This window comes from Vigna unguiculata, chromosome 1 (genome assembly GCF_004118075.2).
Source record: "Vigna unguiculata cultivar IT97K-499-35 chromosome 1, ASM411807v1, whole genome shotgun sequence".
NCBI classification, from domain to species: Eukaryota; Viridiplantae; Streptophyta; class Magnoliopsida; order Fabales; family Fabaceae; genus Vigna; species Vigna unguiculata.
In genome coordinates, this window is record NC_040279.1 from 11529796 (window position 1) to 11547956 (window position 18161).

The following is an 18161-nucleotide window of genomic DNA, read 5'->3' on the forward strand; positions in this document are numbered from 1 at the left end:
TTTAAGTTTGTGTTTTGTGTGTAGGACCTTCTAGAACTTAGGTCGAATTCTCTCCAAATAGGTGAGAATGATAAGGAATCTTCAAGTGATATGATTTTAAGGAAAAATTCTCTTTAATAAGGAGGGTATGATAGAGGACTATCTCTTAAACTTCAAGTGGTACGAACTTGAGAACAAATTCTCTTCAAGAAGGAGGAAATGATAAATGACTATCCCTAGATTCCATACAAGAAGAACTTGAAGATGAACCTTTACAATTCAAAGGACCTATGACATGAACAAGGAGAAAGAGATTGGAATATTAAATCTATTCAAGGCTACTTATGCTACAAGCAACTGGAAATTCAAAGGATATGAAGATCATGACTTAGAGCACATTTGAAGGATAGTTTTTAGGAAAATTTGTTTATGTTTTTGGACTTTGGTTTTTCTTTTAGAAATTAGTTATATTTCTATGTTTCTATATTTTGGCTTTCTTTTATAAATTGGTTTTTGTTTTTATGTTTTTGGGCTCGGGCCTTCTTACAGGGTTCCCAAGTTTTCTTAAACTTATGTGCCTATATATAGAGGTACCAAAAACTGATGTAGACATTTTTAGTCATATATTGAATTTTATTTCATTAAAGAGAGGATTCTCTTTATTCTTAGCTTAAGCATCTAGTTCTTATCAAAGATTAACATCTTTGTGGCAAATCTTTACTTGACTTATCAATCTGCTAGATTGTAGCATCTTCCATCTTTGTCTAATTTTGCATTCTTCTCTGATTTATTTTCATTGTGCCTTTGGAAGATTCAAATTCACAAACGATCTCACTTTTTGTTGGAAAGGATCGTATCAAGTCATTTATGTGTTGGAACATGCTTGGATTGTGGGCTTTAGGAGTCCAAGGCTGGAATATGACTTCTCTTTAGTTTGTCAAGCTTTACATTGATGTTTACTTATTTCTAGCAAAATTCAATTTAAAGTTTCATATATTTTTTTGTGAAAGAACTCATTGTGCAAACAAGTTGGTAAATTTGGGTGCGAAGAATGTAGAGCAAAATTAGTGTTATAATCTCATGCCTACAATTATTAGTTTGATTTTTTTTTTTACAATAGTTACCGTATGGCTATGTTTCGTGAAGTGTAAGTTTTTGTTTTTGTTTTTTTTTGCTTTTTGTATTATTATATCATGAGTTTTTTGCTGTCCTCCATGTTTTGTATTCTTTATTTACTTTATTTTAATATAAAATTTATGTGATGACAAATTATTAATGTATTTTGATGTGTTAATCTAGTTGAGATATGAACATAATATGATGTTTAACATAAACTTCTGAATACCATTTTTAGTGAGAAATCAACAAAACATGTCTTAATACCGAGATAATATTAAATATACCTTAAAAATAGTTAGACAAAATAAATTAAACCTTTACATGAACATTTTTTCTTATATAACAATTATCAATTATTAACATTAGAAATTAGGCTACGTTTTGTAAGTTCTTTAAAATATTTAAATATAATCTAAGAGAATATAATTGCTATGCTTTTAGATAAGTATACTTTACCACCAACAACTTTGTAAAATATACTAAGATTGTAGTTGTATTTTATTAAAAATTTATCAATACATTTTAGTCACATAATTAACAAGGTGTAATTTCTCATACAACATAGCAGTGGAGAGCTGTATAGCTATATTGTCTTTTATTGACATTCCAAATTTAAATTTGGAACAATGAAATCAACCACATATTAAGTAGGACAGCAGTTAGACAGTATTGACACGATTGCAATTAACCCTGATTTCACCTTCATTAGGCCTAGTCAAAACTTGAACATTCCCAAGTTTCACCATTGACACTGAAAACTGGCTAGTGAAAAGGAATGGTTGTGTTGCAAATGCTTCAACAAAAGGTGCTGTTCTTGCATCTGAAAACAGAGACTGATCTGTTGACAACAACCCCACCTTCCTCATAAGGTTTGTATAATAGATTGTGTCAAAAGTCCTAGGAGTTATGACATCAAGGTGCACCAAATCCAACTCTGATTTACACCTCTTCCTCAACAACTTCAAGAAATACACATTGAGTGAAGGGTCAGGCTTTTGAGTCCCATTGAAATTGTAGATCCTGTCCATAACAGAAGAGCAAGTGCTCCTCCCAATTGTGTGTGAACCTGAGAGTGTGACCAAGTCAAGAATGTCCAACCCTTTTTCTTGGAAGAATGCAATAAGAGCTGTGATGTTTTCATGGCCATGGGGAACCAAATTGGCTTCTGTGGCTAAGGAAATCTTGCCATCTTTGCGCCCAAATGGGACTTCCCAGAATGGTCCTCCAACCAAAAGAGTGGCATCTCTTGCAGCAGCAGTGAGAATATCAGCACAAGACACCTTTTTTGGACACATCCTCTCCAACTCAGCCTTTATATCATCAATCAATTCGAACCCTCTTAGGGTTTTGCTCTCCAAAGCACTCCTCTCACTCCCTTGATGGTTGAGCAAAATTGATCCATCACATCCCTAATATAATTTCATCAATTCATGCGCATCAATATCCAACCAGAATCATTGAGTCAAAAATACTATGATTTTTGTTACAATCTGAAACTAAATGTTGTAGAAGCTATCATCTACTTAAATGTGTATACGTAATATTACTTCATGTAAGTTATTTGATTTTTGATAATAAAAATGATTATTTTACTGAAGTAAAATTATGGCTGCAAAACTGGGTAGAAATGTGGAGGAAAAAGTGAGTTTGGAGAAATAAAAGTGCAAGTGGTAGCATAGCATCATGGTCCGGTCATTTATTGTATGTATTTCAAGTAAGGTTTATCATCATTCAGAAAATGATGGGACCACGTGTTCCAGTTTTCAAACCAGAAGTAAGTTCTATTCCCAACCACATCACAGTATTATTACCAACATCTTATAAAAATGGTCCAGTAACATATCATATACTGCAAATTTGTAGTGTTTTAAGTACTAATGAACAAGCTCAGATTTAATTACTTTAAAGCGTTTTAAAAAATCCCACTAAAAGGTATTTAAAATTATTTTTAACTGGTTTGCATTAAAAAAAAAATCTATGAAATTCCCTTCATCAAAATTAAACTCTAAACGTGTTACCTTTATTAGAATCTTCCTTTTAAACTAAATTTTAAGAGAAAAAGGCAATATATTATTGCAAACTCCTGATAAATTTATTAGTGGGGTTAAAACTCTGGAAACATCAAATGTAATCTCCATAAAAACAATTATTTTTGTAATGATTTGGTTGTTGTTTTACTCATTAGTTTAAAGATGTTTGACAACAAAGTAAAATCCAAATTAAATAAGAATATTTAACACCAAATAAACACCGAAACCTTTTCTTTTGCAACTGGGCCCTCCCTCACTATGTATCAAATGGCACGTATAGAGTTAAAAGTGATGCAAGCATAAACCAAGAACACTTGGCCAATTCTAGTGCACCCTATTTCAAGAAAGAAAAATAATGTAACATGGAAACAGAAGATGGAAAATTTAAAGAGATGTTGGGTTATGTGATGAATTACTCTAACAGCACAGTCATGGAAATGAAGGCGTATGATGGCAGGGGCCAAAGTGGGGTCGTGCTTAACCCAAGAAGCAACCTTCTGTGAGATGATACCCTCAGCATGAGGACATGTTGTGTGATAGTGATCAATGGAGAGAAAGGCCTCAGGGGGTAAGGACTTGAATGATTTATTGGGTGCAGTTGCTTGTGGAGAGATACCATAAATGCTGCTCAACTTCAAAGGGACCAAGAGAAGAAAAAGGGTGAAGTAGTGGAGCCTCATGTTTCACCAGTTTGCAATGCCAGATTGAGTTGGTTAAGTGTGTTTGCTGCATTAATTTGAGAGAGTGGTGCATGCATTTATGGTAGGGGGATGCTGAAGACGTGGTAGGCACTTTCTTGGTTTTAAGGTTGACGTGCCAACGTGCTGGTTGATATGGCCCTAGATGTTGCTGCTTTTATGTTTGTTGTCTATAGCCAGCAGGTGCTATACTTGGTGCAGAACTAAGCAGACATTGAGGTTTTTTGTGACAACCTGGCTTGAGCTTTGCTATGTTGAAGTCAACCACATGTACATGTTAAATTTAATTTCGAATTTGTACATTTTGTATTTATTTATATTTTTCTTTTCAACTATGCATAGCTCTCCTTCTACCAACAGGTCGGCCAATTTTTTTGGGGTAAACTAATATTTTCAGTTGTGATTTTGTATCAAAGCTGGAAATTAAAAATCTCATACTTCAATAAAAAAGATTTTTCTTCATCGAACTACTTGTATAAGAGGTTTTGATTAAGGATCGACAAAAAATTTAAATTAAGAAACTTAATTTATAATAATCTAAAATTATATGATGTTAAGTTTATTTAAATTGATTTATCTCAAATTTAAATCTACATTTTTGGTTTTTAATTCCAATCCACTGAATTTAATTTGGATTGATCGGATATTTTTGGATTTTGAAAATTTAAAATCAAGGGGTGTGTAAGTCGAGTCAAGAAGATTGAGGATCAGGTTGAGTCAAGTTGGTCAAGGTTCAAGGTCGAACAGAGTCAGCCAAGGAAGGTCCAAGGTTGAAGAGGGTCGACCTGGACCAAGAAGGTTGAGCTGAATATACCCAAGATGAAGGTCGAGCCAAATAAAGCTAGGTAGAGCAGAGTCTACCTAGACCAATGATTAAAATTAGTCGACCTAAGCTGCTAAGATGGCCTATGCTAAAGGGTTAAGTCAATTCATCCCAAGCAGAAGATAGAGACAAGTTGGTTCAAACCAAAGGTTGAGGCGAGTCACTTCAAGTCAAAAGTTTATCTGACTTAGCCTTAATCGAAAGTCGAAGGGAGTCAACCCAAGCCAAAGCTCGAGATGAGTCAACATAGGCCAAAGGTTGTGGGGAGTCGACCTAAGCCAAAGAGTAGAGTCAAGTCATCATGAGCCCAAGCATTAAGTCGAATCAACCTAGGTTGAAGAATTAAGCCGGGTCAGCTTGGTAAAAAGAATGGAGTTGAGTAGCTCGAGCCAAAAATTGAGTAGAGTCAGCTAGGGTCGAAGATGTGTCGGTTCAAGCCAAAGGTCGAGCTGAAGGTTGAGACGAATCGGTCCAGGTCAAAGATCAAGACACGTTGACCAAAAGCATAGGTAAATATGAGTCGACCTATATTGAAGGTCGAGCTGAGTCGGCCCCAATCAAAGGTCTAGCATAGTAATCATTGATCAAAGATTGATTCGATTCTACTAGGGTGAAGAATTCAGACGAGTCAGCCCGAACAAAATAATCGAGTTAACTTAGGCCTTTCCACCGAATTCAGTCGACTCAGGTCAAGTCAAAGTTCGAGCTTAGCTAACCCAAGCTGAAGGTTGAACTATGTCATCTTGGACCTAGGATCAAGTCGACTCAACTTGGGTTGGAGGTCGAGATGAGTTGATCTTGACTAAAGGTCAAGATGAGGCAGCCTCGACTTAAGGTAAGGACAAGTCAACCCAGTCCAAAGTCGAGCCGAGTTAGACAGGGTTGAAGGGTTATGTCAAGTCATCATGGCCCAAGGTCGAGCCACGTGAGCACGAAACCAAGTCAAGCAAACTCAATTTCGTCTCAAGGCAAGGCAAGTCAGGCCAAGTCAACCAAAATCACAGAGAGATCTATATATTCCACTTGTTGGTAGAGTTAGAGATCGTTTTATATATATACATATATATATATATATATATATATATATATATATATATATATATAGATATAGATATTTAATCACTAACTAAGGTGGTTTGCTATTTTTAAAGAGTACATAATTTATTTTATATATAAATTGAATCATTAGGCTAAACAAAATTTCAAAAAGTGTACTTACAATCTAATCTAAATAAATGGAATTTATTAACTAAAAAAATTGGTAGTTAGATCATCACGGTTAGGCCAAGTGGATTAGTGAGGGCCATTTATATGCTATAATTTATCATGTGATCATATGACAAGTGCAATACTTCATGGACAACTAATTCAATACATGTGTATTTCGAAATTTTAGTCTAGAGTATATGTGTGTTTTTATGAATATTATGTAAGCATTTAATTGTATGATTATATATATTTGAGTGATTGTATTTGTGGGTTGCTTGAACATATGAATTGATCAAATTTCACCAACTTACTCTATGTTTTGTGTGGTTGCTGTTTGTTCTCTTACTATGATCGTATGATATACATGAACAAAGGATGATGCAGGTGCTTAGTGTGGGTTTTAAAATGTTGTTGTGGGTGTGCTATAGGAGTTTTTGCATAGAGATATCTATGTATATATTACTTTTATATTGTATAATTTCTCCTAGATGATATGTTATACCATGAACCATTTTATCTTTTGATATTATAGAAATTTACATGCAATATATATATATATATATATATATATATATATATATATATATATATATATATATATATATATATGGTTTGTTGTGTTCTATATGTTGCTTAATGATCAATTATGATGCAACTTGATTAGTAATACGAGGTTTCTAATAGGCTTGTTACATTTATCAGAGTAGTTTTCTCCAAGGTTGATGTGAGCATTGTGGGTTTGTTGTGCTTCTTTGGTGTATGTAATTGTTGTCCTCTTAAGAAATGATGAATGTAATCCTTATTAGTTCTAGTGTACCTAATAATCATTGCGGAGAAACTTTTTACGGAACTTATTTTTTATAAAATATGATATCGTCGTTTTTTTATGATATAATACGACAGTTAGAGAAATGCCATATTTTACAACAACAAAAAATATGGCGTTTTTAGTTACCATTTTTAGAATTGTCATATTTTACATATATAATATGACATTTTTAACTATCAATTTTTTAATAAAACTAAACTCAATTTTTTCCTAGTGAATTCCCTCCTTATCTTTTAATAAATTATTTATATTTTGAATTCCCACTCTATTACCCTACTCCCTCTTTTGCCGAAATGAACAACACATCCAAAATTAAAATTACACGTTTTCCATTTAGAAAAGATTAAACCCTCGTGAAGCTGCTGTCAGGTTTTATAGAGGAGGTTTCACTGGGGAGAACAACACCAATGAGATCTGAGCCTAACCACATAAGACACTGACACCACTCTCAACCCAAAACCTTAAGACAATGGGTTTATGGGTCTTGATTCTTATATAGTGCTCTACTTTCTCATTTCTGGTAAATGTGGGACTTAGACTCACACTTGGATTCCTAACAATCTCCCCCTCAAGGGTGAGTCCCTTCAACCACATTGGTACCACAAGTACTCCTTTTTTGCCCTTTTCTGTACCGACACTTACCTGAAACCCTTACTTGGGACTCTTGCCAGGAAGACTTTCGATACTAGGACCATACACATTGGTACCACGAGTACTCCTTTTCCGCCCTTTTCTGTACCGCCGTTCTTCTTAACGGGACACACTTACCTGGAACCCTTACTTGGGACTCTTGCCAGGAAGACTTTCGATACTAGGACCATATTGCACTCATCTGAGCCGATTTTTAACCATCGACTCTGATATCACTTGTCAAGTTTTACAGAGGGGGTCTCACTGGGGAGAACAACACCAATGAGATCTGAGCCTAACCACATAAGACACTGACACCACTCTCAACCCAAAACCTTAAGGCGTTAGGTTTATGGGTCTTGATCCTTATATGTTGCTCTACTTTCTCAATTTTGGTCAATGTGGGACTTAGACTCACACTTGGATTCTAACAATCTCCCCCTCAAGGGTGAGTCCCTTCAACCACATTACCTTTGCCAAGAAGACTTTCGATACAGGGACCTGCACTCGTCTGAGCCGGTTTTTAACCATCGGCTCTAATACCACTTGTCAAGTTTTATAAGGAGGGGGTATCACTTGGGAGAACAACACCAATGAGATCTGAGCCTAACCACATAAGACACTGACACCACTCTCAACCCAAAACCTTAAGGCAATGGGTTTATGGGTCTTGATTCTTATATAGTGCTCTACTTTCTCATTTCTGGTCAATGTGGGACTTAGACTCACACTTGGATTCCTAACAGCTGCTTTCCAAATGATATTGCTTAAATATCTACCTAATACCCCAATTATGTATGCTATATCTGGATGCGTACATACTTGAACATACATCAAATTCTTTACAACTACATTTCCTGAATTTCCAATTTTCTTTTAAGCATTGATTGAGATGAATTGAACTTGCTCCCACTAAATTTGTGATACCCACAATCATCAACAACATCCATCTTGAAACCAAATGAGAGAATCACTTGATGAAATTTGTGGTACCATTGACGAGATGCCTATTTTAGCCCATAAATGGATTTTGTCAAATTACAAGCTATATTCTTTGAGTCTCCTAACACAGTTTTCTAGTTGCACCATATAATTCGTTTAATCAATGTTACTATTGAGAAACGTCGCATTGTCATCAATTTTATGATGCTCATAATCATAATGTGCACCAAGATCCATTATTGTCCTAAAAGAGTCTTTCAATGAAATTGAAGAGAAATGCTCTTTAAAGTCAATCCCTTCCTTTTAAGTATAACCCTTTTCCAAAAGACAAGCCTTATACCTCCCCGCATTAACTTTGGAATCCCTCTTGGTCTTAAAAAATCACTTACAACTAATGAGTTTCACACCTTATGGTAATGGGACAAGTTCCCAAACCTTATAGTCTTGCATGGACTTATACTCCTCATTCATTGCTTCAATCCGTTTTTTCGGAAATATGATCTTACATGGCTTGACGAAAGTTGACTATTCATCTTCCATCATACCATTATTTTCCTTATTTTTTTGGAGAAATATCTCATAATAATCTGGAATATCACTTCTCCTCTCTCTCAGTGGCGGAGGATGCAAGGGGCAGGCGGGTGCCACGGGCCCCCCTCCCCCAATTTTTTTTTTATTTTTTTTTCATTATTTTACATTTAATTTTTTTTTAAATTTTTAAAATTATTTATATTTTTTTAAATTAAATAATGTTATATTTAAAATTAATAAAAATTAAATTAAGTATTTTTTTATTTATTTTATAAAGTACAATAATAACTAATAAAATATAAAATTAAATAATAAGAAAACAAAATTATTAAGATATTTTTTATTTTCTCTCTTATTATCTTTTGAGTTTTTCATATGTTGTATTCTTCTTTTATGTTTATTTATTTTCTTTTGTTACTAAAAAAAAGTTAGGCATAAACTCAGTATTTCTATCCTCATCTTTTTATATTTTCTCTTTCATTGTTAAATAAATAAATAAGGTAACTTTCTCTTGTCTCACTTAATAGTGAACTATTTGTATAACATTTAGTATTATTTTTTATCTCATGACCTTTTGTATATTAATTTTTTATTAATATAGAAGAAGAAACAATGTACTATGTGATTTTTCATAGTCAATTTTTAATTGTAACTTGATTATCATAATTTTTTTTAGTAATTATGTCTCTCAACTTTTGATTAGATTATGATAAATTATTTTTTAGTCTTAAACTTATGTTTTAAATAGGTATATTAATGAAAAACAAAAGAATAAATTTATTTTTTAAAATTGATAGAGAAATTACTGGTGAAGATGAAAACATGATAATATGGTTATTTATCGCATAACAATGAAATGAAAGCTTGTGAATATTTTTTAAATCAAATGAATGTTAATAAAACGGAAGATGGATATTTTGTAGATAATATGATTATTTACATCGAAAAAAGTTAATTGAAAAATCTAATTATAATTCAATTTCCATGAGTTCAAAAATATGAAAAAATGATAGACATTCCTTTAGATTGTGTAATTTCTTTGATAATTATATATGTACTAGATTATGTATTCATTTTTATTGAATTAGTCACAATAATATTAAATATATAAATTTTGAGTATATTATTTTGGCTCCCCCAAAAATTTTGGTGAAGATTCGCCGTTGCTCTCTCTCATGGATCTCCACAAAGTTATTGGTTCATGAAGCATATGTTCTTGAGGATCTTGAGTTTGCTATTGAGGTTCTGAACTTGCTTCATCAAAAGCAATTGTATGAATCGTATATATAATTGTCAACGATTCTTCCTAAAAAATGAAGTCTCTAACCTTATTCCACCCCCCCAAACTCAATATTCTCAAAGAATGTGACAGTTCTCATCTCAAAATTTGTCTTTAATTTGGGATTATAGAACTCAAAGCCCCTGATCTCGTTGATTTGGTTTGTTTACCTTTAACTCATCCAAAATAAACATCAATGTTTATGAGGTCAATGGAATCCAAGATCCCATTTGACACAATTCGTTCAACTCTATTATTAGAGATGTATGTCATAATGGTCCTAAACCAGTATCTTCAATTTATGCTTAGTACCACACTATTCTGTATCGAAGGATTCACTATAAAGAGGTCACCTATCAAGCATATATAGATTATCATTACTCAAAAGTGAACAGGTTCCAATTATATTTGAATTTAAAGAAAACATGAATTCATTGTTTCTAAACTAACACAGATAACCTAATATGTCTAGACAACAACCTAAATTCATTATTTCTAAACGAACACAAATAACCTAATTTGTCCAAACAGAAAATTGAAACCAAATTCCTTCTAAATGACGACACAACAAAAGTGTCTATAAAATCCAAATAAAAATCGATCCACAATAATAATCTAAATTGCCCCCTATTTCTTTCACCTCTACCAATTTGTTGTCTCTAACATAGATCCATCTTTCATAATCAATTGACTTTCAGTAGCTTATTTAACCCTTCATTGAAACACTGATGTTAGTTGTTACACCATAGTCTCACCACTAACTGAAGCTAAATTAACCTTAGAACGGGCCAAAGAAAGACTCACACGATTTGAGTGATCCCATTTCTCATATCCTTTTATCTCTTCATATACACTAGAGTTCGTAGAAGAAGTGAATTTCTCAATCCTTAGTCTAAGGTGATTGTAGCCAAGAAAAATTTACATGTTCTCATTCGAGTTATTAAAACTTGTTCCATTAAGAACCAGAACTAGGTTCGAGTTGGCAGATATAAAAGCAATTGTAGTCAAATTTAGAACAAGAGATTATAATTAAGCTCACATCCTAAAAGAATAAATAAATTTAAATAATGGTTTAACCCATCTCAACACACCTAATGCACAATTAATATTAAGTCTTTGGACAATAGTATTAACTACTAGTGGTATCTTATTGTAATGATCAAACATCTGAGCTATTTAGAGATGCTAGAATGGCTAGAGAAAGGCCGAAATGGTCTCCTAATGATGAGTGGACAAGGCTGTTAGAACATTGGAATTCTCCAAGTTATCGAAGCAAATGTATTGCAGAAAAAAGAATAGGGCTTCTGAAATGGGTGGGGCCCTACACATAGGTGGATCCATTACTACTCACGAGCATGTTCTTCATATGGTACACACATTAATTGTTTGTATTTGTCACATTTGAACTACATTTTTAAAGTTTGAAATCAAATCAAATCTAACATTATAACATATTTTGTTGCATCCACGTGAGTCTTGCAATATCTCCCTCCTGATGCTTAGGCTCGGCTTTGACAGCCACAACCACAGCCACAACAGCCAAACCCTACTCAACAAAACTCTAAAATCCCTCAACCCCATTCTCAGCAACAAAATAATGAAGAGGACGATAATCTAAATGAAGAATCTTTTCCTGATTATGAAGATTATTAGCTTTTCATGTCCTTAATAAAAACTTTCTTCAGCATGTACTTAAACTTGTGTACTATTATTCTTACTTGGTATTGATCGTGCTTATGTAATATTTGACAAACATTCCTATGCTACATATTATTTTGTATGTTTTATAAACAATTTATGTGTCATGTGATATATATTGTGATGGAGTTTGATAATGATATAATATTTGATATAATGGAATGCTGAAATGTTGGAATGCTTGATTTGTTTGTGTTGGAATTTTCTATATCACTACTAGAAATTTACGATTTAGTTACAAAATTTACTGCGAAAAAAATTCATAAAAATTTCATGCAAAATTTACTAAGAATTTACATATTATATGATTTTTTCTTACTGATCTTGATCCGCATAAAATTTCACAAAACTTTCTTATATTTATTACCATTATTTTTGCAAATTCAAATCAACAAGTATATATTTAATAGATTTTGAAATTTGGCAGGAAACTATTATAAAAATTACAAATTTCCTACGAAAATTTACTTAATTCATTTTCGTCAGAATTTGATAAAAAATTATTAAAATCTATTTTACTTTACAATTATTTTCATACCAAGTTTTAATTCGCAGCAAGTTTATACTTTTTTCTTATAAACTTTTTTATAGATTTATATTTGCAGGAAGTTAAGATTTGAAATTTCGCAAAGGACTTTTTCCAAACTTTCTTATACTTATAAAATTTTCGAAATTATTCGCTATCTGCTCTCCTCCAACGGCTACAAGTAAGTACGATGATCGACATAATCGCGTGCAACCTTGAGGATCCGACACTACTAGAATTTTCGATATTACTTGGGAATTTTTTTGCAAATTTTCTACAAAAATTTGCAGGAAAAGAGTTTTCTACCATTTTTATTATGAATTTTGATCCATAGGCAATACCTTCGTGGGTAATTAATTATCGTGGAATTTAAAAATTCACAGGAAATTTCTTGCAAATTTTTTTATGAAAAGTATTCGTAACAAATTTTTTTACGAAAAAAATTCGCAACAATTCTTCCAGTGAAAAAATCAAACTAAAAATTTACAGGTATTTTTTCTTGCAAATTTACATTTCGCAAATAATTTTCATGCAAAATTTAAATTCGCAGGTAATTTCTTGCCAAAAATTATTCACAAGTAATTTTTCCTGCAAAAATAAATTTGTAAGTATATTTTTTCTACCAATAATTTTGCAAGAAACTTTTTATAAATTTTAAACAATATATAATTACTCTTTGGAGCCTAATGATGTTATTTTATTCTTTATTTGAATATAATTTTATTTTATTTTAAAATCTGTATATTCTGGTATATTTTATATTTTACAATTTAATTAATAAAATATTTCTTGTAGTTTTAATTAAATATATTCTACATTTTACTTTTTATAAAAGAAAATATATTTTATAAAAGAGTAGAAATAATCTTGAAAACAATCAACTTCCATAACATAATTCATAGATTGGACTTGGAGTATGAAGATCATAATAAAACTAGAAAAAATTACACTGCAAATATATAACAAATAATCACAATGATGTGCAAGATTTCTTCTCTTCAAGTATTCACCAAAAGTGTATTCTATGAAACTGTGTAGAGAGATGAATTTGCAATTGAAGGTAATAAATAATGTTATTGAAGTTTAATGGGAAAGATAACAGTCAATACACTTGCATTATTTAGATAACCATCACGAAAAATAAAATTCAAATGTTGAATAAGAAAAAAAGCAATGTACCTCTAATTCACTTTTTAAGCCAATGACAAGCAACTGAATATGTTGTTGGAAGGAAAGGACTTGCACCAAGAAGAGAAAAAACTAAATGTGAAAACCTTTAACTTGTTCAATCATTGCCCCTGCTCCTTTCAATTCCCCAAATCTTAAAACTTTAATGAAATGCCTAAGCCAAATCTAAATTGAAATTTATTTTATGTTGATACAGTGAGCAATGCAGCAAAAAAAGCTCTACTGATACACTGCTTCAATGGCCCAAAATGCTGTGATAACTACAGTATATTCCACGTTTGGACTCATTAGACTTTCCAGCAACCTGTCACAATGTTCATATGTTACAATACAAACAACCTGGCAGACCAGAGTACCAAATGATTTGTCTAACATTCCATGTATCCATGTCTAGGAGGGGTTTTTGTTTTATTACATTAGAGTACACCTAAGGAAGGATCTAACCCGTAAAATCTAGCCTATAGTTCATTAAACCTTGGCATATAATATAATGTCAGGAACCTGATTTATATAAATCAGAAACTATTGGTGGATCCAAGCTCAACTACCACATCCATTGTCATTTTCCCTGTTGTGAACACATTTTTCATTGTCCCATCCAACTTCTTACACCCTGTTGCACAATCCTGTTGCACAATCCTGAAGTGTTGTATAATGTATTATGTCGAAGATTAATAGCTTAGCTATAAAGAAGCAAAAAGTTAGCAACATAGATTATACAAGTCTTAATTATTTAACAGTTTGTACTAATTGTTTTATCTTTTCCTTGGAGTCTTGGAATGACAAGGCACTTTTTAAGAATGATAAACAATATTGGCTAGAAAATGCCCATGTGAAAATTTAAGCAGAGAATTCTTTTATCATTTGGTTTGTTTGAGAACATTAATTCCTATATTAGTCATAGCTCCAAGGTAAAATAAGGCTCACTACATAGCAAGGTAGACCGTGATGGAATTAATAGTTATGAAATTTGAACTCACTTTTTGCCACTTTTGCTACAAGCTTTATCATCCTCAAATTATGTCTCCCACAAACCTACATTTTTGTTGTCCATACCACCAACAATTTAATTAAAATTGACAAGAAAAGCACCTCTCATAACATGTAAGGCTCTAAAGCAAAAAAGTCCTTTAGGACACACCGTTACTAGCACCTTAAACAAACTGAATCTGCATAAACATGAAAATTATTAGTCGTGCTTCCTCAACACAAAATACATGGTTGGTAAAGATCAAGCCCTATTGTATACTTTCGATCCAAAAAGGAATGATGTAGCCTCAACAAACCCTAACCAAACTACAAGGGAAAATCAAAAGCGAAAGAATCTAATTCAGCACTAGCCAAAAACCCTAGGTATCATCATTCACCTAAACTCAACAATTGAGAACGATAAAACGCAAAGAAACTGACATTATAAATGACGTCAAGCTTCTCGAACTGGCTGAGGACCAAAATACTGAAATCAGCCTTCGGCGGCGGGACGACGTCGACGAGTGCATTGGAGTGGCGGTGGAGTGCAACAGAGGTAGAAGGTTTGACTAGCTCGAGGATGATGGTGTTGAGGATTCAATGGCGGATCCGATGATGCTGTTATTCTGATCCACCATCTCCATGAACTTGTCAATCACTGACGACACCGAATGGATCTGCTTCACCACCTCTTGCGCCCACAGCAGCTCCTGCTTCAGATGCTTCTACTCATTCTTTATGCATTGCTGAGAGAGATGAAAAAGTCTAGGTTCAGATGCAGATATTAATAGGGATGTTGAACAACTACAAATTAGAAGTGAAATGAAGAATAAAATGAGAGAACCGTTAATTTTTTTATTGTATAATGTAAAAAGTGACAATACAAAGAAGAATGAAAGTACGCTGTAAAGAGAAGAATGGAAGTAGTAGTCTCAGAGAAAGGAGTGAGAGTAAGATTGAATTTGAATGAGCACCAATTTTTTTTTAATTTCTTTTCATATTTTAAAAATAATCTTTTACTAATAATTATATGAAAATAATTAATTTAACCATTAAAATAAATGTATTTTTTATGAATAAATTTTTGCAAAAAATATTTTAAGTAATAATTATTTTTCTCATAATGAATGATATTTATAGTCTATGATAATTATTAATAAAAACATTAAAAATATAAATGAAGGTTATATAAGTTTGATTAAGTAAATTTTAAGATTAAAAATATTTTTAAAATATTTTACATGTTTAAATACATAAAGTAAATGAGTTCAATAATAATAATAATAATAATAAAATGCTTATAATAATTTTCTAGGGAAAAATATGCATAAAAAACCACGTATAAAGAGATTGTAAATTTCCTGCCAAATTTTATTAAAATATTGTAAAACTTATTTGCCAATTTCTTCTCCCAACAATATGTGCATAAAGAACTTTAAATAACCTGCGTCTTTTCTTGCTTTTTATTTAACTTTTCTTGCTTTTTATTTAACGTGCAAATTTAAATAAAAAACAAATAAGTTTTCAGTAAATTTTGCATGAAGTTCCTGCAAAAAAATGTCAAGCGAAAATTTGTAAAAAAATTTAGTATTTTCTTACTAATTTAAATTTACAGGAAAATTTGTAACAAATATAAAAGTTTTATGTGAAATTTTTCAAAAATTTAAATTCGCAAGAAAAAAATCATATAACAATAAATTCATAACAAATTTTGCATGAAATTTCTATAAAAAAATTTTGCAAAAAATTTGGCAGGTAATTGACAATTTTCTAGTAGTGCGAAACGGAAAGCACACCTTCATCAATCTAGGGTTCAATTAGAGGTAGAGGAATGAGGGCCTTCGACTTCAACATCGCGCTCAACAATCTCGAGAAGTACGTTTACCGCGAACACGTGAAGGAATCTGGCAACTTCGCCGCCGTCGAAGAGTATCAGATCGACATTTGTAACTTGCATATGCTAGATGTTATCCTTGGATTGATGATGTTCTAGAATGGGAATCTAATTAGGAAGCTTTCAATGCTTCTATAAATTCTTGGAGGAGGACCTGCTTTTTTGTTGCAAGACATGCCAAATTTTCATATCAAGAGCCAAATTTTGATACATTGTGCTATTAGTTGCTTATTTTCTATTGAGGATTATGTCTTTCTTACTATTCCCCTAAAATATGAACTGTTCGACATTATACTTGTAGCTAGATATTTTTTGTCTTAATTATATTTCAATTTGAAAACTAACATATAAATACACAAACTATGATGCAAGCAGGGAAGCATTGAGTTTCTCTTCTCTTAGCCCAACACAAAGCCAAACACATATCTTTTATCTTGTTCTGCTTAGGTTGCTATAATTGAGGAATGACCATTGAAACCAAACAGGGAAAGAGTTCATTTTCAGGTCCAAGCTTATTGATTCCAAAATTTGTGGGACAGTCTTTGCCCCCACGAGAACGGTCTACAACTACTCTAAATTATTGTCCTGATGATGGCTAAGATTAGGCCATATTAATTAAACTAAATAAAATATAATTGTATATTATCTTCATGAAAAATTAGAAATTCAAGTCGGAGCTTAAGAAATATAATTGTCATGGCATTTAAATCTAAACAAATTTATTTGAATATATATATATATATATATATATATATATATATATATATATATTATTTTTTAGGTTTTAGGCTAATCATTAGGTGTGAGATGTGTATACAATCTTCTTTTTCCTTAGGTAATTAGATATAGAGTTTTTTCCCCTCTGGTTTTATGGTCTTTATCATGTTAAAGTGATTTTCTTTCAGTAATTTATGTTTATGCTTTTCATAAGGACATAGTGTAGGATCATTCTCATATAAATTTGTATTCCTATAACACTATAAATTTGTACTCATATAAGTTTTTTCTCTTCTTGGAGTAAGCCCTTTCCTTCCAAGAGCATGTTCAGTTACTTGGCATTGGCTTTAAAGAGTGGATTAGAGGTACCTTACTTTTTGCTTACTCAACATTTGAATTTTATTTTTTGTAATGGTTATCTAAATAATGCAAGTGTATTGATGGTTATCTTTCGCATTAAACTTCAATAACATTATCAATTAATTACCTTCGATTGCAGATTTATATCTCTACACAGTTTCAAAGAATACACTTTATGTGATACTTGAAGAGAAGAAATCTTGCACATCACTATACTTGTTGTTGTTATATATTTGCAGTGTAACTTTTTAGTTTCACTACTAGAATTTTCTATATTTCATGGGAAATTTCTTGCGGATTTTTTACAAAAATTTGCAGGAAAAGTGTTTCCTGCCAATTTTCTTATGAATTTTGATCAGTAGGTAATACCTTTGTGGGTAATTAGTTATTAGGGAATTTCAAAATTCGCAGGAAATTTCTTGCAAATTTTTTTGTGAAAAATATTTACAGCAAATTTTCTTACGAAAAAAAATTCACAGCAAATTTTTCTACAAAAAAATCAATTGAAAAAACCGCAGGTATGTTTTCCTGTAAATTTACATTTCGCAAGTAATTTTCTTGCATATTTAAAATTTGCAGGTAACTTTTCATGCGAAAATAAATTTGTAAGTATAACCACAAGTACTTTTTCTTGCAAATTTACATTTCACAAATAACATTCTTGCGTATTTTAAATTTGTAGGTAATTTCTTGCAAAAAAATTTACAGGTAAATTTTCCTGCGAAAATGAATTTGCAAGT

General features: G+C 31.9%; 1 protein-coding gene across 1 annotated transcript; it reads right to left on the reverse strand.

The window, feature by feature from the left end:
- Positions 1-1632: 1632 nt before the first annotated feature.
- On the reverse strand, positions 1633-3855 carry LOC114195593 (peroxidase 7-like). The gene is made up of 2 exons (XM_028086115.1): positions 3545-3855; positions 1633-2507 (listed from the first exon to the last, which is right to left on the reverse strand). Exons 1-2 carry the CDS (start codon positions 3806-3808, stop codon positions 1758-1760), a joined length of 1014 nt encoding a protein of 337 aa, XP_027941916.1. The 5' UTR covers positions 3809-3855; the 3' UTR covers positions 1633-1757.
- Between the last annotated feature and the right edge of the window lie 14306 nt (positions 3856-18161).